At 32.0% G+C, this 22329-nt stretch overlaps 3 protein-coding genes across 3 annotated transcripts; 2 read left to right on the top strand and 1 right to left on the bottom strand.

Annotated features, from left to right (window-relative positions):
* Positions 1-6209: 6209 nt before the first annotated feature.
* On the top strand, positions 6210-12775 carry LOC107485919 (putative pentatricopeptide repeat-containing protein At3g23330). Its single transcript, XM_016106453.3, has 10 exons — positions 6210-6824; positions 6919-6984; positions 7147-7269; positions 7617-7715; positions 7876-7948; positions 8402-8490; positions 8790-8873; positions 8958-9017; positions 9126-9311; positions 10332-12775. Exons 1-10 carry the CDS (start codon positions 6732-6734, stop codon positions 12609-12611), a joined length of 3153 nt encoding a protein of 1050 aa, XP_015961939.1. The 5' UTR covers positions 6210-6731; the 3' UTR covers positions 12612-12775.
* Positions 12776-17391: 4616 nt separating this feature from the next.
* LOC107485928 (CRIB domain-containing protein RIC4) lies at positions 17392-19514 on the top strand. The gene is made up of 3 exons (XM_016106460.3): positions 17392-17600; positions 18011-18160; positions 19071-19514. The coding sequence occupies exons 1-3, from the start codon at positions 17468-17470 to the stop codon at positions 19403-19405; spliced, it is 618 nt and encodes a 205-aa protein (XP_015961946.2). The 5' UTR covers positions 17392-17467; the 3' UTR covers positions 19406-19514.
* A 269-nt stretch (positions 19515-19783) lies between these two features.
* On the bottom strand, positions 19784-21083 carry LOC107485975 (photosystem I reaction center subunit XI, chloroplastic). Its single transcript, XM_016106519.3, has 2 exons — positions 20861-21083; positions 19784-20447 (listed from the first exon to the last, which is right to left on the bottom strand). The coding sequence occupies exons 1-2, from the start codon at positions 21011-21013 to the stop codon at positions 19956-19958; spliced, it is 645 nt and encodes a 214-aa protein (XP_015962005.1). The 5' UTR covers positions 21014-21083; the 3' UTR covers positions 19784-19955.
* Positions 21084-22329: the final 1246 nt, after the last annotated feature.

The following is a 22329-nucleotide window of genomic DNA, read 5'->3' as shown; positions in this document are numbered from 1 at the left end:
TAAAGTTACTAAGTGAAGATAGTTGGCGGAAGTTACAGATGGCACTCAAGGAGAGTGGAACAGTTATTCAAGGATTAAAGCACGTGGAAGTTATATCTGAATTTGATTGAAGACTTCTATAAATACGTGAAAGATCGAAGGAATAAAGTTGGAATCTTTTAAGAGAAAACACTCACACTCACTCACATCCCCAACGACTTTTTGAGTCGAGTCTTTTTCTTTAAAAAGTTTCTTCTATGTCTTTACTTTACATTTAAATTTTCCGTCACTTTGTTTTCATGCAATTTATCATCTTTGTAATGTCATTTCGATTCTTTTAAATTTAGCAACTTTTATCTTTTCTCATCTTTACCTTTTAATTTGTCCTTTATTTTTTTAAATACTTTTCTTTTATTTAATTTGATTTCCTTTTTATTCAAGTCATTTAAGTTTTATTGTTAATTTTAAATTTTTGTAAACTTTGATTTTTTTTGTTATTATCAAAAGCATAAATTTTAATGCAAATAAAATTGGTACCCACTACAGAAAAGTAAATTTCGCTCTAACCGCCTTCGATTTGCAAACCATCTCGACAAAACAAATAGATGATTAATTGATTTAGTTTAAGAGACAAAGGACGTATACCACTTTTATTGAAGTTAAAACAACCTTTTCTCAGATAACATCATCCGTGTTAAATTTCTTTGGCGCACTAGCCACGCTATAAGCCCCACCCTTGAAGGCCTCCTATCCATAACTTTGCATTGAGTTTAAAATATTGGTAGCATAAAATTATTTATATAATCATTCGGTTATATCTATTTTCTTAAATAATCATTAGTCATTGTACTGATATAGTAATACAATATTAAATATATATATATACACTAAATCACTAACGATAAATTAAAATTAAATTATTTTTTATTCATAATTAATTTTATCACTGTAATTCGACAGTTATAATCTATAGTTTAGACACTAAATAAAAAAATTAAAATTTTCATAATTCATAAACAAAAATTAGATACTAATATTATTGTGCATAATTTGACCGTCATACTTACAATTTGGCCATTATAACTTCTAATTCAAGAGATAAATTATATATATATATAATTTATTTTTAAAATATATTTTATATTTTAATACATATTTTACATCAATAACTATTTTAATATACATTTATTATAATTATTCAAAAAATAGCCAAAACAGACATTAGAACTCTCAAGTAGTGTTTGGTGGAGAGAGATAGAAAGACTAAGACTGAAAGACAGAGACTAAGAGACAGAGATTGAAATAAATCTCAATATTCTATTTGTTATAAAATGGGAGATAGAAATTAAAAAAAAATAAAACTCTAATTTAATTTGTACAAAGGATAAAATTGAAATTAATTAATTGAAATGAGGGTATTTTAGGTATAAAATGTTATTAAAGTTTCAGTCTCCATGTCTAAAAATTTTAGTTCTCTGTGTCCCTACTTTTTAGAGGTAATGAAATACTGGAATTTTGGAGATAGAGACAGAAATTTTAGTACCAATCTCTAAACCAATGAACATGATACTAGCCTCAGTCTCTCAATCTCTGTCTCAGTACCTCAAGACAAGCGCTACCTCAGTGCAACTGCAGTATGATATATACCTCATCTACATAGGGCTAATTTTTTTTATGATTCCCAATTGTGAGTTACGCTGGTTTATGGAGATTGAGGGTGATTTACACTATTGTGACGGCGTAACATTATGAAATTTGGGGGAATGAAATCGGACCGTCCGATTTCTTGCAAAGAGAAAGGAGTACAAATCGGACGGTCCGATTTGTGTGAGAAGGAGTGTACGTTGCATGTAATCGGATGAACCGATTTCTTGCTGGCTAAATATTTTAAATAAGATGGAACATTAATCGGACCCAGTGATTTGTTGCTGGCTAAATCAGATGGAACACTAATCGGACCCAGCGATTTGTGTTGCGTGAAAAATTTGAATTGGTAGCATGTGGTCAGACCGTCCGATTTAATTATTCATGCATACATAAACCAAAGAAATCACAGAACCCCCACTTCTTCTTCTTCTTCAGCGTGAGTTTCTGCATTTAGGTGATGTTCTTCCGCTTCTCTCATTCTTTTTTGTTTCTGTAGAATAAATTATAATGAGATTGAGAGTATTTAAACACGTATAGTATTATGGATGATAGAATTGTATTAAAAATTTATTGTTATGGACATATTTTATTACAAACATATGAGGGAGTTCAATTTGTATGTGAAAATCCGTTAAATGTTGTTATTCCATTCATATTGTCATTGGAGGAATTAAAAGGTGTGATTTGTGAGAAGATAGATTCTCATAGATCTAGAAGAGTATCGTGTATTTTGTACAGGTATCCTTTACCTGTGTTTGGTGGGTTCGTTCAATTTCATACCAAATACGTGACAGATGAAGCGAGTATGCAGGAAATGTTTTCAATGTATATTGAGAATCGCCACCGAATATCATGCATCAAATTATATATTGAGTTCGAGTAATCTAAAGCGGACCGAAATATTAAATTGGAAGATTATAATAGTGATAGCGAGGAAGATTTTGAAAGTAATTTTGAGATCATTGGTCCAGGTGAAGATAAAGATGGAGCTGATGACACCATGAACGCAGATGTGGCAGAGGTTGCTAATGCACTAGCAAACTCGCTTCCGTTTCAAGAGCCTTCTTTCATGTGGTCGTTAGATTTGGAAGCCATGCAGGCATTAGAGTTTTCTCAATATATGAATGCAGGTATGTAATTTGTGACCATACCATTTGATTACTTTATTAATTAATAGTTCTTTATTATGAATTATATTTACTAGTTCTTTATGTAGATAGAATAGCGAATGTATAGACTGTTATAATCATATATGGTAGAGTGTATTTATGAATTGTTTATATGATAAATGATTTATTACTGTATACATAAAAACTGATTTATTACTTATACTGTATAAAAAGATTTTAATTGTTAAGATATATATTTAATTATTATTTATGAAAATATATATATTGCGGTGTGATTGTGGCAGAGCTTCCTGCTGTGGTGGATGGTGAATTCACGGTGGGAATGGAATTCAGTTCAAGAGAAGCAGTAATCAAGACAATGAAAGATTATACCATCTATAGAGGTGTAAACTATCGGGTTTATGAGTTAGAATCGACGACATTCTATGCTAAATGTACACAATATGGCGCAGGTTGTGATTGGCTGATCAGGGTTACAAAAATGCAGAAGAAGTACTCTTGGAAGATAAGAAGGTATAATGGTAGTCACATTTGCCCTAACTAAACTGTGCGAGTTGCCCTACACAATGATCTATACAAGTGTGCGAGGCATGCCGAACTCCAACTAAACTGTATGATCCCAGCAAAGTTACGGAGCAAAGGCTGAAATTTTCAGTGCACCGCTGCACCCGACTTATCTCCAAACGGAATAGTCCCAAATAACAACATTATGTGACACTTTACATACATCTGAATGTGAATATCATCAGTCAACACTATATGATCTTTCAAACCCCTAAACCACGTCAATTTTATAAAGCTTCCTCTACAGTTCGTCTTTCTCGGTGCAACCCCAAACTGGTGCAAGCACTCGACCTCCAATGCCTCAAAACTACTCATGGTCGGTCCTGTACCCGAAAAATCATTTGTCGGCAGACCGAGAATCATTGTCACATCCTCCAACGTCACCGCACACTCACTAACCAAAAAATAAAATGTGTGAGTCTCAGGCCGCCATCTCTCAATCAGAACATTAATCATTGCTGACTGACATTGGATGACTCCAATCTGGGAAACATAATAAAAATCAATCTCCCATAAGTGTCCCTCAACAATTTGGTTGTACGGATCGGACGGCTTTAAGTGATCACATATCAACATCCGTGAACCCTACAAGATCACATTTCCGTTATAAGTGCCAGCGTAATATAATTAAAGAGAAAGTATGAGGAGCCAATGGAATATTTGTACAATGTGCACAATTGAGGTTTATGATTATTCTAAATAGTATGGGGGATATTCATTCTGTAACTCAATAATCCATTGTATACATTATACAAATAGTCCATTATCCCCTTAGCGAAACTCATAATTAAATTAACAATAATATAATTATCCTTACATATCCATTATAATTAACTACCAGCATAATTGCCTATCAAACATACATAATAAACATACATAATAAAATTGCCTAATTTATTGTCTAAATTATACTAAATTATGTTAAAGTCAATTATTGATAACCATAAAACAGATCTCATTCATTCATTCATTTGATTTTAAAACATATTAACAAATAATCATAAATATAAATCCAAATCAAATCAAAACCTAACATACATATTATTAAGGGATAAGTATTATTTTGATCCTTAACGTTAAGGATCAGAATCGAAATCGTCCCTAATATAATTTTTTATTTAGAATCATCCTTAATGTTGTATTTCATTTTAAAATCGTCATTTTTAATAAAAAATTTTCTAAATGACAAAAATACCCTTTTTCCCACCATTTGATTCTTCTTGTTCTTCTTCCAGAAGAACAAATTCTCTTGTTCTTCTTCTTCTAGAAGAACATTCTTCTTCCATTAACAAAATTCAAAATTTCAAATTTTTAAATACAGTTAACAAAATCTAATTACAAGAATTAAAAATATCCAAATTCATCTTCAATTATAAAAATAAAAAATCTATAAATTTAATTACCAAGAAATCAAATACAAGAATAAGACAAAAAAATTAGGAAAAAACAAAAAATCCAAAATAAAAAAAGTAATAGCAATTTAGAAATAAGAACAAGAACGAAACCAACAATAAAAATTAGGGAATTAGAGATTATGATGAACAAATCCATTATTCAAATTCAGATTCAACAAATCAAATCCAGATTCAACAAATCAAGACACAACAACGATAAAATCAGAAAGCAACAAATCAAAATCAGATTAAAAGTAGAAGCAGAAGCAGACCCAGAAGATGCAGATGCGGAAGCACTCAAGTAGAAGTAGAAAACAGAAAACGAAGCAAAAGATGCAGAAGCAGAAGCACTCAAGCAGACCCAGAAGAAGTAAAAAACGAAGCAGAAACAAAGGCCTAAACAAGAAGCAGAAGCGGCGAGGCGGCGAGAACGCGGTGGTGAGGAGCAGTGGTGCAGAAGCAGAAGCTCTCTCCCTGGCTCGCGACGGCGACGGCGACGGCCGTGTCTTTTCTTTTTTTTTTCAACTTTATATTTTTTTATTTAAAATAACGATTTATAAAAAATGGTAGTTTTGTCATTTAAGAAAAAAATTATTAGAAAGGACAATTTTAAAATGAAATGTAACATTAAGGACGATTCTAAATAAAAAATTACATCATGGATAGTTTCGATTCTGACCTTCAACGTTAGAGATCAAAACAATACTTATCCCTATTATTAACTAATCAACGGTACAGAGGCTTTATAAAGAGTAAAAACTAACTAACTCTACTTTAATCTCTATTTCTAACACCTCACAGTAACCATATCATACATACATACATGACTAATTTCTTCTTAGTGCTATTATAATATATATTGCTATTAAAATCTTTATTTTATCACTATTATTTTTACTAAATCAAAATATTAAAAAATAAAAACTTACATAATTAGAATGTCCAAGATAATTAACAACATGAAATTCAGGTAGATTTATTTCTTTGATTTTTCGTCTTCTTGGCATTGTCTTCCATTTTTTTTAAGCTTTTAGTGGTCCAACAATGGTAAAAACTGAACACGATTGTAGGATTAAGGAACAAGTAGAGAGAGATATGAGAATGAAAGTGATAGCTGTTGGAAGGGGAGAGACACTCGAAATGAGTTACATAGAACGGAGCCAACGAGAAAAGTAGCTGCATACTCGTCACGTGTCAGCAATACGCAAATCGAATCTACCGATTAGTGTACCGTCCGATTACTAAAATCGGTCCATTCAATTTCAGTTCCTCCAATCGATTCGTCCGATTTGATTTCAGTAGCCATCACAGATCGATGATACACCCTAAACCTCCATAATCCTGCTATACATCATCAGTTCCTCCATATCAAAATTAAAAACTCTCTACATAGATGATAGGACAATGTCTCCTCTTGAAGCAATGGGAGTACGGGACCTTTTTATACAAGAACAATAATATTTTTAACAAATAACACAAAAAGTGCAAAAGTGGAAATCACAGCTGCCAGCCACCACAATGATATAATTCAACCGAATGGAATTTAATTGCACTATAGCAGTCTCCACCCATTAAAATGACATAAATACCCTCGCACTCTGATCCCATCATTACACACAACACAACTTTGCATCTTCGTGCAATATGGCTTGTGTCTCGGTTCCTTGCAAAAAAGCTAGTAAGCCAGAAATGAACCACCGTCGTCACTGTATATAAATGCGTAACGGAGTCAAAGCCGCGTTTGGATTCGGAGATCTTGGATCTTCGCCGGATCTCTCCCTCGCATTCTTACGCCGCACACATTTGCAACACAACTAGTAAAAACCGGAACGAATTAAATATCTAATCTAATCTCTCAGATCGGAATCTTAACCTTCAAAATCAATCCAAACGCGCCCTTACTAGATCCAACTTTCTCAGATCCCTCACTTTCCCGAGAAATTCCTCTCAGAATTTTCTAACCGCCACTGCTTCGTGCTCTTCTTCTTCCTTCGCAGTCGAGGTCACGGATCCAACAATGTCTCGGCGCTTCAGCTTCAGCAATCGAGCAACCGCTCTCGCTGTTCTCCTCTGCTTGTTCTTCTTCCACCTGTCACCGACCTTCGCTCAGGTTCAGCTCTCTCCGTTTTTATCTGGTTCTTTTGAATTTGCATGCATGAATCGCGCCTATAACGTCTTTGATTTTGTGTGTTTGTTTGTGATAGGATACTCTTGCTCAGAACGGGAAGGAGGATTCCGGTGGATCTGTGGATCTCGGTCGCCGCGGCAAAGTAAGCATCCATGAGTTTCTTTTTTTTCGCTAAACTCCATTACTTGATTGAATTTAGCGAGGAAAAAAGAAAAGAAAAAATCGGAAGCTAGCAACTATGAATGTAGTGCTTGTCTTTCCAATTGAATGTTTGTGACTTAGCTGTTGCGATTTTTGTGGACAGCTTTGGGAGAATGATGCTGTCGGTGATGCAAAGGATGCTGGCCGTGCGATTACCTTCGATGATGATGGTCTTGGAGTGTTTGATGCATTTTTCGCCAGTCTATCTATGATCATTGTCAGCGAGGTTAGTACAACGGCAACTGTTCATGCTCATGTTGTTCGTAGCTAGCAAGTTGGATTCATAGAGATGGAATGAAAGTTACTTAGCTACATTTTGTATTAGAAGATTGCTATAGGAAGCTGGAGAACTAGTGTGTTCAGTTGCAATTTTCATGTGATTTGTTGTACATTTCTGGTCAGTGAATTATAGGAGCTACCTGTATCTAGTGGGTTGTATAGGATATCAGTTTATTCAACTTTGTTCGCATTGTAGGTAGGAGGAACAATTTAGTTGTTATAAATGCTTTGTTAGACGTTGTATGTCTTACGGTTTGGATTATGTCTTTTAACTGAAGATTCTCTTGCTGCTAGATTGGAGATGAGACATTTATAATAGCAGCTCTTATGGCTATGCGCCATCCAAAGTCCATTGTGTTGTCTGGTGCGCTAACTGCCCTGGTTGTAATGACGGTAGGTGCAAACTTCAGCTACATTTTAGATTTTAATATCATGGAGTGCTTTGTGTATGGTATTGCTAATGTGGCTTCAGCTAGCTTAGAGCACTACTTTGAGCGCTCTAACATTTTATCATTGTTATTAGGATTTAAGTTATGGTGTGTGTGTCAATCAGGTACTCTCCACTGGACTTGGCAGGATTGTGCCAAATTTGATTTCGAGGAAGCATACAAATAGTGCTGCAACAGGTAAATTTTCTGTCTTAGATACTTGCTGCTGGCACTGCAATTTTTTATGTTGTAATTTGCAATTTCTGAATATTAGGTCATCGTGTATTCGTGTCTGTTTCATTGCTGTGTTTCATTTGTTGCATATTTAGTTATGTCTTTTGTTCATGGAGAGAAGGCTATTGTGTGATTAGGTTGTATGAGATGAAACCCATGAAAATTCTAGTAAATAGAAAGTTGGAAACTACTAACGTTACTAACATCACCAGAATTTAATGTGGTTTAACAAACCAAAATTATGAGTTACATAACCAATTGCATGTCTTTTTTATTGCCATGAATACTTTATTGAATTACTTGCTTAAAAAATTACATTCACATTCTCATTTTTACATATGCTCCAATATTTGTATACAAGTTAACGTGTTTGTGACATAAGATGATGGTGAGCCTATGTTTTTTTATCATGTGCAGTTCTATATGCTTTCTTTGGGTTGCGATTGCTGTATATTGCTTGGAGATCATCAGATTCAAAATCTTCACAGAAGAAAGAAATGGAAGAAGTATGTTTTTGACACTAGTAAAATGCTTTTTAAGTTATAGACCTGGAAAAACTGTTGCTCCAAGTGCCTAGTTTTGCACGAAATATTGTAGTTTTCCTGTTTTTCTTCCATCTGGTCACTTTGGAAGGAGCTGTATTGATTACCTGTAGGCATATTGATGCAGTCTCTTGTACAGTTGATGTATTTAAGTGTGTTATGGTTCAGTCGAAAATAAAAATTTAAAGGATAAAGCCCTGTATGGTTTAAATTTCTTTATCCTTTAAATTTTGGTAATTGCTAAGAATTTGTTTGTGTACTAGGTTGAAGAAAAGCTTGAAAGTGGACAAGGGAAAAGTTCATTTCGGCGGTTCTTTTCAAGATTCTGTACACCAATATTTCTGGAGGCAAGTGCAACTTTTGGATCACTTGCTTGATTAGAAGACAATATTCTCATCTCTAACTTTTTTTTCCATTTTTTTTTATGACAGTCATTCATTTTAACATTTCTTGCTGAGTGGGGTGATCGTAGCCAGATTGCAACAATTGCAGTAAGAAACTAGAATTTCTTCTTTTGTTCAATTTTTGTCTCTTGTATATTTTTGTACTATTTGTTGCACATGATTCTGATTTTTCACATTCTGAATTTGTTTGTGCAGCTGGCAACTCACAAAAATGCAGTGGGAGTAGCAATGGGGGCAACAATAGGGCACACCATCTGCACTTCACTGGCAGTGGTGGGAGGAAGCATGCTGGCTTCTAAGATCTCCCAACGCACGGTAGCCATGGTCGGTGGCTTTCTCTTCCTCGGCTTTTCCCTGTCTTCATACTTCTACCCTCCGCTATGATTAACAACTGTAGATTAATTGTCATTCTTAATAGTTTCTAGTTTTCCCCTGAAATCAGTGAAATGTTTTCCCACCTCTTTTGACATAACGTCGAAGTGATTACCCTTGTTATAGTATTCTATTGTACTTAGCTGTAAGGAAAGCTCTATACGAAGTGAAACAGGAGATTTTGTATGTCAATTCTTTTTTGTAAAATATTTTGTTTTAATATCATAAAATTTGTTGGTTCGCATATCATAATTGGTCCACTGTTGTGAATTAATCTTGGTTTAATGGGTTTGTCAGATTGACGTATATTGTAAATATTATGTGAACATAAATCGGCTAGAAACTTGCCCAAAAAAAAAAAAAATCGGCTAGAAACTGCTGTGTATAATAGGTTCCCAAGTTGTATAGGGTATGGACCAACTTCATCTCAACGGTGTTATGATGAGTTAATGACGTAGTACTGCCTAGCAATGGGCGTAGACTTAATTGTATCTACATCTCTATTTACGCAAAATTTAACCAAGAACAGTTTTTTTTTTTTTTTGGTGTGAAGAGTTATTTTGAACGTCAGTTTGTTTTAATTATACGATAATTCATAACAAAATGATGCAAATGCTTATCCAAGATTCCAATTAGTAGTATTAGGCTATAACATCTAAAAGAAATATATACTGACCCATGCATGTAGAAAAGATGAATTAATAAAGCATTATCTTCTTTTTACCCCTTTCCACACATAAATCAAAATCATATCAGATTAGTAATATATGTACAACAATCTTGAATAACTGCAAAATGAAGTTGTTGTATTCAGTTATGATAAAATCTATACAGAAATAAGTGCATGCAATAAACTATCTACATAACCAATGTAAGATTTGATTCTTGAATTATAGATGGATCGGGGTCATTAGTTTTCCATCTTTAGCAACATGCCTACATTCATGTAAACTACACAAAAGATCTCTAGAATATTGTAACCTTAAACTCTAATGACCCAAATTCTTTTGTAGTACAACGCTTATGTAGAATGATATTATATGCATGGGTTATCGTTCTTGGAAATACCATGTCTCTCAAATTTCAGTGACCAATTTTCTCAATGCCACCACCCCAATTCACACCCCTTGGCGCTATTCATGCTCAAAACTACTTCACTCCACCATATCCTATGCCCCAAAATCGGCATCACGGAAACCCATAGGTGCTTTTCATGCAAGCTTCATCAAGAATGGTACCCTTCAAACTATAAACTTGGTTAACCATCTTCTGACCCTCTATGTTAAACACAACAAATTGGACTATGCCCAGAAGCTGTTCGATGAAATTCCCCACAGAGACACTCACACTTGGACCATCCTTATATCTGGTTTTGCTAGAACTGGCTCCTCAGTGGCGGCCTTTGACCTTTTCAGGGAAATGCAGGAAAAGGATGCTTCCCCGAATCACTATACATTGTCTAGTGTATCCAAGTGTTGCTCAGCGGAGAACAATCTCTCACTGGGTAAGGAGATTCATGGTTGGATTCTGAGGAATGGGGTTGATGGTGATGTTGTGCTGAAGAATTCTATCCTTGATCTTTACTTGAAGTGCAAGGCTTTTGGATATGCAGAGAGGTTCTTCAATTTGATGAATGAGAGGGATGTTGTGTCATGGAATATAATGATTGGCGCATATCTGCGAGTGGGAGACGCAGAGAAGTCTCTTGAGATGTTCAATAACTTGCCTTACAAGGATGTGGTCAGTTGGAATACAATCATAGATGGGCTAATGCAATGTGGTTATGAAACATGCGCATTGGAGCAGCTCTATTGTATGGTGGAACATGGGACGGAGTTCACTGCAGCCACACTATCCATATCACTTATTTTGACTTCTTCATTGTCACTTTTGGAGATTGGAAAACAACTTCATGGGCAGGCCTTAAAATATGGTTTTAATTGTAATGGCTTTGTGCGGAGTTCACTTGTAGAAATGTATTGCAAGTGTGGGAGAATGGATAAGGCATCTATAGTTCTCAGAGATATACCTCTGAATTCTCTGAGAATAGGGAATGCTGGAACTGAGGAGTCAAATTCAGAAATGATTTCATGGAGTTCGATGGTTTCTGGTTACGTTTGGAATGGCAAGTATGAAGATGCTTTAAAATCTTTCAAGTCAATGGTCCGGGAACTGGTTGTAGTGGAAATTCGGACCGTCACAACCATTATTTCAGCTTGTGCCAGCGCTGGAATCTTGGAATTCGGTCAGCAGACACATGCTTACATTCAGAAAATTGGGCACAGAATTGATGCTTATGTTGGTTCATCCTTAATTGACATGTATTCTAAATCCGGTAGCTTGGATGATTCCTGGAAGATTTTCAGACAAATCTTAGAACCGAATGTTGTCTTATGGACTTCAATGATATCTGGCTGTGCGCTACACAGTCAGGGGAGACAGGCAATTAGTCTTTTTGATGAAATGTTGAAACAGGGTATTTTACCAAATGAGGTTACATTTTTAGGGGTTTTAAATGCATGCAGCCATGTAGGGCTGCTTGAAGAAGGCTATAAGTACTTTAGAATGATGAAAGATATTTATCACTACAATCTTGGAGTTGAACATTGCACTTCCATGGTTGATCTTTATGGTCGAGCAGGTCGCTTAATCGAGGCAAAGAACTTCATCTTTGAAAATGGCATCTCCCACTTGACTTCTGTATGGAAATCCCTTTTATCGTCATGCCGGCTTCACAAAAATTTTGAGATGGGGAAAAGGGTTTCTGAGATCCTACTTCAACTTGCACCATCTGATCCAGGAGCCTATGTTCTGCTATCAAATATGTGTTCTTCGAATCATCGATGGGACGAGGCAGCTAAGCTAAGGAGTTTAATGCATCAAAGAGGTGTCAAGAAGCAGCCAGGTCAATCTTGGATTCAGCTAAGGGATCAGATCCACACCTTTGTCATGGGAGATAGGTCTCATCCACAAGACAAAGAGATATATTCATATCTTGACAATTTAATTGGAAGGTTGAAGGAAATCGGCTATTCCCTTGATGTCAATCTTGTCATGCAGGATGTAGAAGAAGAACAAGGGGAAGTACTTATTGGTCATCATAGTGAAAAACTTGCAGTTGTCTTTGGCATCATTAACACTGCTCCTAAGATGCCGATTCGAATTATGAAGAACCTCCGCATTTGTACCGATTGCCATAAGTTCGTCAAGTATGCTTCTCAGCTTCTAGAACGAGAAATAATCGTCAGAGACATTCATAGGTTCCATCATTTTAGGCATGGCCATTGCTCTTGTGGAGATTATTGGTGACAATTGACAAAAGCCAAAATTATATTATACATAATTACCTAGTCTATATAGAATATTTCTGAAACCACTCTTCATTCTTTAGCATGTAAATCTTCACTCACCAGACACCAGTCCATCCGAGCCTTGTAGGCTGTAGCAGTAGCAAAAATTGACAGCAAATTCTTGTTCTAGTACTGGTTTCAGGTTAGTTTCAATTTGTGGTTTATATCTTCTATTCTATTCTGTTTTAATTTATTAAAGTACATTTTAGGCTGACCAATAATTTCAATCTAGATATCGTTTGTGATCTAGAAAGCACGGATACTTTTCTGAATTGTCGAGTCTGCATGTCAAGCACATTACAAACACTCTAAAACATGTCTTATGCGTCCAACTATGTCTTGATAAAAAATCAAAATATAAGGTGGCCAAATTTTCGACTCATGACAAATTAACAATCACATCCTTTGTAATGGCAGTATGATATGATGTCTTCTCTAAGCAATTTCTAATAATAAAAAAATAGTGACAAAAATTAACAGAACTCTTCTTCACTTACCCTTCCAACAATCCATTCTGGTTTGATACGACACATATCTTAATTATGGTTTATAAAAATCACAACCAAGAACCAACCCCTCATAAGCATCTTGACTCAAAGTAAAAAATCCTGTGATGTCTCATATTTCTGCATACTATATTCCAGAACAGTGCTCACCTAACCATTTTGATGCTTTGCAGAAGGTTATGATCATATACGCCAAAGAAAACTCTGGCAAAGTTCTTTGTTTATAAGCATTCTGGCACCAGGTCCTGTATCTTCAAATTTTTAACAATAAGAAAAATCTTACAACACTATTGTCTTGCATTGTTTCAGAACAGGGTGGTGGAAGGTATAAAAGAGGAAAACAATTGTTAAATTCGGCATGACTGAATGGAAAGCAATTGAAAATGTTGTACTAAGCATTTTTTGAAATTTCTTCCGTGGAGAGTAAAATTAGTGATTTCACCTTTATATACAAGAGCAAATTGAAAAAGAAAGACCATATTCACTCTTACATTAATAAATTACGTCGTCATAATCACAATTTATTAAATAAGGTGCATATAATGTTAATTTATATCATTTTTTATTTTATTTTAGAGAGGAATCTCTCTTAGAAGAGTTTTTCCCTATTTAATTTTGGAATGTAAAGAAATAGATAATTTCTTTGCTAATTTATGTAGTTAAAGAGAGGCTATGGCCATGTCAAAAAAAGACAACTTGATCTTGTATTATTAGTTAAGATGTTATGGTCTCTGAAAAATAAGATATATTTTTTTTGTATTCTACGGTATTTTTATGTTTGGCAAGTAAAGGACTAATTTGTCGCAAACTTGACCTCCTTTTAAGGGTTTGTCGTTGGCCAATAAATTACTTTATGCGCACACAAGGAATTATTCAAACCCCGACACTTATTTAAGTAGACCAATGAGCTAACTACTAAACCAATTTAATTTGGTTTGAAAAAAATAAGACACGTATTAAGAATCATTTGATGCTTCTAGTCCTGCTCTCTATTGGAATAGTTGATTCTCATGGTTTAATCTACACCCAATATTTAGTTCTTTATCGTTTTTACACCAATCATGCATAGGCTAGGTGAACAATATTGTTAGTTAGGATAAAGACAAAAGATTATGCCATTTATTATTTTGAGTGTTTTATTAACATTAAGGAACAGTTGCTATCCATATACCATGATATTAATATATTATGAGTATGTATTTGTTAGACTTGTAAATTTATAATTAAAGGAAATAATAATGGTTTGGGAGAGTGCTTTAAAAATTGGAGCAAGGTGCCGAATTTATAATGTAAAATGATGATGAAACCATTTAGGATGGAAACATTGCAAAATGCTAGTTTATGATAGAATTAGTTTAATTTTGTAATAGAAATCATTTGTTTAATAAAATACAATAAAAATAAGAGTAAAGTATCGTTTTTGTCTCTAAAGTTTGAGGTAAATTTTAAAGTTGTCCATAACGTTTAAATCATCCTATTTAAATTTCTAACGTTTTAAAATCATCGCAATATTGTCCTGCCGTTAGATCTCTGTTAACAAAATTAATAGTGTGACAAAATTGAGACGATTTTAAAACGCTAAGAACTTAAATAGGACGAAAACATTGGGAACGAAAATAAAACATTACTTTTTAAAAAAATTACTAAATCAAGTAAAATGAAAGTAAATTTTAACCGAATGAATTGCATTACGAATTCAAGATTTTTACTTATCATAAAATACTTTTAGAATGATTAGTAGATAAACTTTTGAAAAAAGAAAAAATAACTAGGATACATATATAATAAAGTATAAATTATAACTTTTTGTCTTTAATATATTGAACTTCTTTAATATTTAATTTAAATAAATTTTATTTTAACTTTGAAATAAATTTTAATTTTATCTTTCAATAATAATAATAATAATTTCTTTTTGATACATAGTTATTCAATTATTTTTTTATCACATCTAATAAATTACTCTTAATCACATTGCTTTCATTCTAAGTAAATTTATTTTTTTAAAATTTTACTCTTAAAGATTTTTACTCATCATAAAATATTTGTAGAATGATTAGCACATAAATTTGTAAAAAATAAAAAAAAATGATACATATACAATAAAGTATAAATTCTATTTTTTTTCTCTAATATACCAAATTTCTTTAATATTTAATTTACTTAAATTTTATTTTTAATTTTAAATAAATTTTAATTTTATCCTTCAATAATATCAATCTTTTATAATTATTCAATTATTTTTTTAGTTACATCTAAATAAATGATTCCTAATCACGTTACTTTCATTCTAAATAATTTTTTTTAATTCTTAATCATATTACTTTCATTATAAGTAAATTTGTTTTTGACTAAGAGCATAACTAAAAAATAAATTGAATAATTATTTATTGTAAAAAAAACTGAAATTATTGAAGCAAAAAAATTAAAATTTATTTAAAAGTTAGAAATAAGGTTTAATTAAAATTATTTAGTGTTTAATTTAATTAAAATTCTACTAGTCATTCTACATGTATTTTATGACGAGTAAAAAATTTTAAATTCGTAATGCAATTCATTCCGTTAAAATTTACTTTCATTTTACTTGATTTGGTAATTTTTTTTAAAAAGTAATGTTTCATTTTTATTCCCAATCGTCTTATTTAAGTTCATAATATTTTAAAATCGTTTCAATTTTGTTCCACCATCTATTCTGTTAATAGAGATCTAACGACAGGACAACATTGAAATAATTTTAAACGTTAAAAAATTAAATTAGACAATTTAAATGTTAAGGACAATTTTAAGATTTATCCTAAACGTTTAGGACAAAAATAATATTTTATTCTAAAAATAATTTTTTACGTGTTCAATTTTTATTGGTAGGATACATTAAGTGATGACATACTTATAGATAGATAATCACTATAAATAATGTTATGTAACTAATTTTTTAAAAATTATTTTATTCATCTTAAATTTTAAACTTTAGATCATAAATTTTAAATTCTAATTTTTACATTATGAATTTAAACTCTAAAATTAATTAATATTGGCTAATTAAAAGTTAGTTCTCTGTTCTTTCTCAATCACTATTATCATCTAACATTTTGTTTCATTAAGCTTTAATCTTGAGAATCTAATAATGTAAATTGATAAATTCCGTCTTCACTTTTTTTTTTTTTTTAGAAAAGAAAGAAAGAAAGAAAGAGTAAGAAAATAAAAGTATGTAAACTTTATTAACATGCTAAGCTTCTGTTAATCAGCATACATCAGATTTAGTAAGTGAAATTAGATAACTTAACCTTCTGCCTTCAACAAACGCATTTTCTATTCCTACAATCAATGATGCCTTTTCTTCTTTGGATTCAAGAAATATCAGATTTTGGTCTCAATCTCCATGAGGTGGTGGAGGAGATTCATTCCAAATAGGTCGCTTCACTTCCACTACTTCCACTTCGAGTCCAAAACAAGTAAACAAAACAACAAATATTTCAAAAAAGTAAAAGGAAAAAAAAAAAAGAAACACTAAACGTATACTATAATATAGACCTACTAAATAAAACATAAAAATGAAACATTTTAAAAAGAAAAGAAAAGAAAATTGTTGATGAATTATTGTAGAAGACAGGTAAGTGAAAGAAAAGTAGTATGTGATCTCATCCTCGTTCTTAGTAATTGGTTTTGTTTAGCCACTCACTACTCAACCAATTTTTTTTTCCAATGTGAAATGATGTCAAATTCGTTAGAGACACATAAAGTGAAATTGATAGATTTTGATATTATGATATAATAATAGAGAAATTTGTAGGACCAGTAATTTTTTATATTTTTTTGTCGTTATTTAATTAGCACAAATACTAAATTGTCTTTAATAAATAAATTTTATTAATTTATATATGTAAATTATATTAATTTATATGTACAAATTTNCAACATTACTACTAATAATATATAGTAATAGTACATTGCAATTTTTGTAGCTAAACACCTCAAACATACATACCCCTTAACTATATGTTATTATATGTGAGTGTATATGTCCCTTTCACCTACCAAACGGACATTAAATTATATTAATTAAATATATTTTATTTATCTATGTAGCTAGCTTGACTTTCCATACGTAATAATAATAACATGCTTCATAACAAATTCAATTTAAGGGTAAGGAAAATGAGTGCTTCTTGATTATGTTATGTGTAGCATATGATTATGATTAATATATAATAACATTTAGCAACAACTTTTGCTATAGCCTATGATGACTATATATTATACTTGTCAAATCTTAGTTCATGATACTTGCATCTTTGTTTGCTCATAGAAAATGAGACAAAGAATGGAGAGGCTTGTGATTCTTCCCTTCTCTGCTGGTTGTATCTCTGAGGCTAGTGTTGCTGTTGGTCTTCCACAACCGAGAAGATCAAAATCACTTTCCAATACTTCAATTGATGCAATAAGTCTCTCTCTCATTATTTCTTATTATCTTTCATAATTTTCTTATTTTTGTGATGAGTTGTAAAAACAACAGAATTCGAATGTGTTAATTTGTGTTTTTATTTTTAGTATTTTTTATTTTTAGAATTTTATAGAAAATAAAAAAATAAGAAGTAAAAATACTGTTTTTCTTTTTTCTTTGCAAATTCTTAAAAACAAAAAAATAATAATAAAAACACAAACTAAATGTACACTTAATTATTGGTTGTCTATGTTTATGTGTTGATCATGCTTTGTGGCATGATATAATAAGATCTCCATTCTCTGAGTTTTGAGTACTTAATGAATGAGTTTATAATATGTAATTATATTTCAAATGCTTCATTTGTATCTGATTTTTTTTTTCTTTTTGTTAATTATGTGATAAGTTTAGAAGGATCTAAAGGTCCTGAAGATTCAGATGCTTCCACGGGTGAAAACCTGAAGAACCCTATGAGATTACTTGACAATGTTCCCAAGCCTAACATATCCACCGGCTTCAATAGGTTGGTCAAGGGTTTCAAGAACATCTCTCAACTATTTGGTGAGTGTAGTTGTGTTAGGATTACATGTTTTTTAGGTTCAAACTAAAAATATTTTTAAGAAAATATTACTTACCACTTGTCTTAATATTTTTGATATTGAATATAAATAAACGATTTTCACATGAGTACTTGAAATTTTGATTTTTCTAAGATTCTTAAAAACTAATCTGTGATTCAATCCGTAGAGTTAGAAATTTAAAATTAAATGAGATATAATAAAATAAAAGGACAAATCGATTCATAACTTTTTGGTCTGCAGACATTTAAGTCACCGAGGATTTAAAAATACATTTAAGTCTTCGACTTTTTCAAACTCTGAACATATCAATTCCTGAGTCTAATTTGTTCAATTTTAAAACTCTCTCACGTGTGGATCCATATTAACCGGTACAAACTACAAAAGGAATCATATTTGATTTTTTTATTGAGTCTGGTAGAATCAAGTGAAGATGAGGGATCAATATGTCTAAATTTTGACCTAAATGTATTTTCAAATCCTCCATGACTTAAATGTCTGCCGATTAAAAGGTTAATGATCTATTTATCATTTTCTCATATATTTATATATACAATATATTTTTTAAAATAATTTTGTGTATTTTATTATTTTGACCCATTTTTTCTATTTTTGACTGATTTAATGACAACCAATTTTTGTCCAAACTTGTAAACTGAATTAATTTAGTAGTTGGTTTCAAATAACCTGATCAAACCGACCGTTCAGTCCAATTTCCAAAACTATAGATTTTATTGTTTTAAAAAATTTATTTACCCCCCTAATTCCTAACCGAATAATCATTTTTCTAATTAAAAAAATAATTTAGGAGGATAAATCATTACTTTCGCCATAATTTCTATAAACAAATTAAGCATGAAGCATAATTATGATGTGGTTTAATTATTTTATAGTGGAGAAAGATGATGATGAGGAGGATGATTTTGAAGAACTAGACATGGACATGGAAATAGGGTGCCCAACAAATGTACAACATGTTACACACATTGGTTTGGATGGAATCACAACAACAACAACAATAATAGCACCAACAAATGCACCACCATCATCTTCATCTTCTTCTTCTTCTGTTGACTCCATTAAAGGATGGGATCATCTAATACCCCATGAGCTTCTCACCCTCTCTGCTCATCAATCTTTGCTACAACAATTTGATGAGGTTCCTAGTTTGGACCCTAAACTTGAGCCTCCATCATGTTCTCCAATGAAGCCTTCTTCTTCTAATTAATCAAACTTTGCATTTCATGTATATGATACATGAAGAAATAGATCCTTGCTATTATATATATGCAAGCAGGATTTGATTGTTGTGGAAATATATATATATTTTATAGTGAGTTGCATTTACTATTATGTTGGTCATGATTGTATTTGTATGTAAATGCATAAACCAAGGTGATATATATGTCTCAGTTTGTAAACTATTCCTAGCACATATTTAATTCCTATAATTTTTTTTTAGGAAGATTTTAGGATAAGTCTAATGGAAAGAGTAGGACTTTACCAAATTCATAAGAACTAATTGGGATTAACCATTTAACTATAGATGCATGTTATAAATACTATGCTACTCTTTGCTCATCAATTTTGTTATCCACAAATTAAATTAAGATGGGAGAACAAGAGGGGGAATTTAGCATTGTAACAAAAGTGAGAGTCATTCATATACACATCCATCTCAATTCAACACTAGAAATCATTATATCATTCCTTAGTACAGTTCATTGAGATTGAATATTTAGTAGATAAACCAAAGAAATTAAAATTCCTAAGTTTCTTCACTTGAAGTAGTAAGGAAGGTCCAAGACATAGAGAAGGAAGTAGGCCCAAGTAACACCGGAGATTCCTCCGAAGAAGAACCCACCGGTGAACTTGGCCCAACCGTCCGCTGTTTGGAGCTGATCAGGCTCCTTCTTGCGGCCGGTTAGGGTCAACGATGGGGCGGTCGACGGCTGCCCTTCATTGAAGGATGCAACTCCATAGATTGTGAGGCAAATGCTTAGGATCACAACAAGTCCGGCGGCGGCGAGGGAGCCGGCACCACCGGCATAGGGAGTGTTCCTTAAAGGCCCGGCCTTTACAAATGGGCCTACTAGGAGGAAGCCATGGGCCAAGCCCACTTCAACTCCCCTTAGTAGTGGGTTCACTGCTGTTCTATATGCTGGGAGGTTGGAGAGGTACCATGCAATCAATGGGCTTGATGTAACTGGGGTTTCAAGGCTTCCAATGAAAGGGTCACCATTAATCGGTTGAATCACTTGATATGTTGGCTGCAATTGAAGTGCATATTGCAATCATTATCAAAACACCAATGATTAGTGGTTTAACAATTAGTATAAGTGTCCTAAAATTTGCTTAAAGAAATACATCATTTGTAATATTATCTAATCTCAAAAGAGAAGATAGAATTATGTAATTTACTTTGAATTTTTTCATATGCTTACATCATAATTATAACCCTAAACCCATTTCTTGTCTCTACTTACAAAAATATACTTTAAAAATTGAATGTGCAATTCATCTACATACATGATAATGTTTATATGAATCATATTTCATTACACAATTGAAACACTTCATGCGACAATGAATGATAGAAAACACTAAACTATATATATGCATAAGTAACACATTAATTTGATAAACTATATAATAGTAAGCATAAATAGCATAGAAAATGTACCTTCTCAGATTGAATGGCCTTAACAGAGAAGGTGAAATGTCTTCTAGAAGGAGAGAACTTCAATGGAGAAGAGCCAGCAAAGCCCTTAGGAGTGACAAGAGGCCTAGTGAAGCTTGACTTGAGGTGGCTAACCATTGGAGAAGAAGCTGCCATGTTTGCTTCTTAGAGATCCAACAAAGAAAGAGAGAGTTGCTACTACACAAAGTGAGTGACAGGATTTGGCTAAGTACTTCCATAGCTATCTATCAATGCATGAGATCAAAGTTGTGGCTGTTGAAGCCTCTCACACCTCATTGGTTGATATGCATATCAAAACCTTATCCCTTATCCAAACACCAACTTTGTTTTCTTTTTTTAACTTTTTTTTTATTTGGTTATTTTTTCAGCTGATATCTTGGTTTCCTAATGGGCTCTTTGGGTTGGGGTTGACCCCTTTGTATACAGGCTCTTCTTTCTCATTCAACCCATCAACACATGGCAATACAAATTACAAACTCCAAAGTTCATGAGTGCAAGATGCACAACATGCTATTAAATTTGGGGAGGTGGCTGAGGCAGAAAAAATACAAATTTTTTGTAATATGATTATAAAAGTAAAATATTTATATCATTGAAATTTGATGATTTTACGTTGAGTTAAAATTATTTCGTGATTTTTTGGTTAATGGCCAAAAATATCTTTTAAAAAACAAAAAATATATATAAAAATTAAATTTTGGTTTTTTTGCATGCAAATTCAGAAATTCTAAATAATTATTTAATATTTTTAAAACTATTGAATCAAATATATAAATAATTTGTTAAATACAAAATCCACTTGTCATTTATAAAGAAATTGATATTTTTTATTTTTTATCATATTTTAAAAATTTTTACATTTGGGAATATGTGTATGTGATGTAATATATATGGAAAATAATGGGTAAAGAGTTCTAAAATTGTATCAAAAATTTAAAATTAACAATCCTTTGTTATGCTTATAAAATGAGAAAAGTGACAAAAAAAAATGTGTATTATTCAATAGGCAGAATAAAGAATTTTTTTTAAGTAAAGGATTGAGAAATGAAAATTGAAAATTGAAGATAAAATAGATTATATTTGTTGGAGATAGCGTATGTCTAATAAAATATTATCATGAATTATTATTATTATTATTTTTTATAAAAATAAATTTTTATAATTTATAATAGTGTCCTTAATTAAAATTAGAAACGAATAATTATGATAGGAATCGTAATAATGAAATATACGTTTTTTGAATATTTTTAATTTAAATTGTTTTTAATCGTAGAATTACTAAAAATGGGACATTAGTGATTCGGGTAGATTAATATATATATAAAATAGTCTTCATTGAATGAAGATTAATAGATCTCGTTTATTAAATTATATATATAAATGGTATATATAGAGATATAACCATTGAATTGACTCACTCTAAGAATGTTATAGTTATCGTATATTTGTCA

This window comes from Arachis duranensis, chromosome 4 (assembly GCF_000817695.3).
Source record: "Arachis duranensis cultivar V14167 chromosome 4, aradu.V14167.gnm2.J7QH, whole genome shotgun sequence".
NCBI lineage: Eukaryota > Viridiplantae > Streptophyta > Magnoliopsida > Fabales > Fabaceae > Arachis > Arachis duranensis.
Note: the sequence above shows the minus strand (reverse complement) of the source record. Positions and strands in the feature narration are given on the sequence as shown.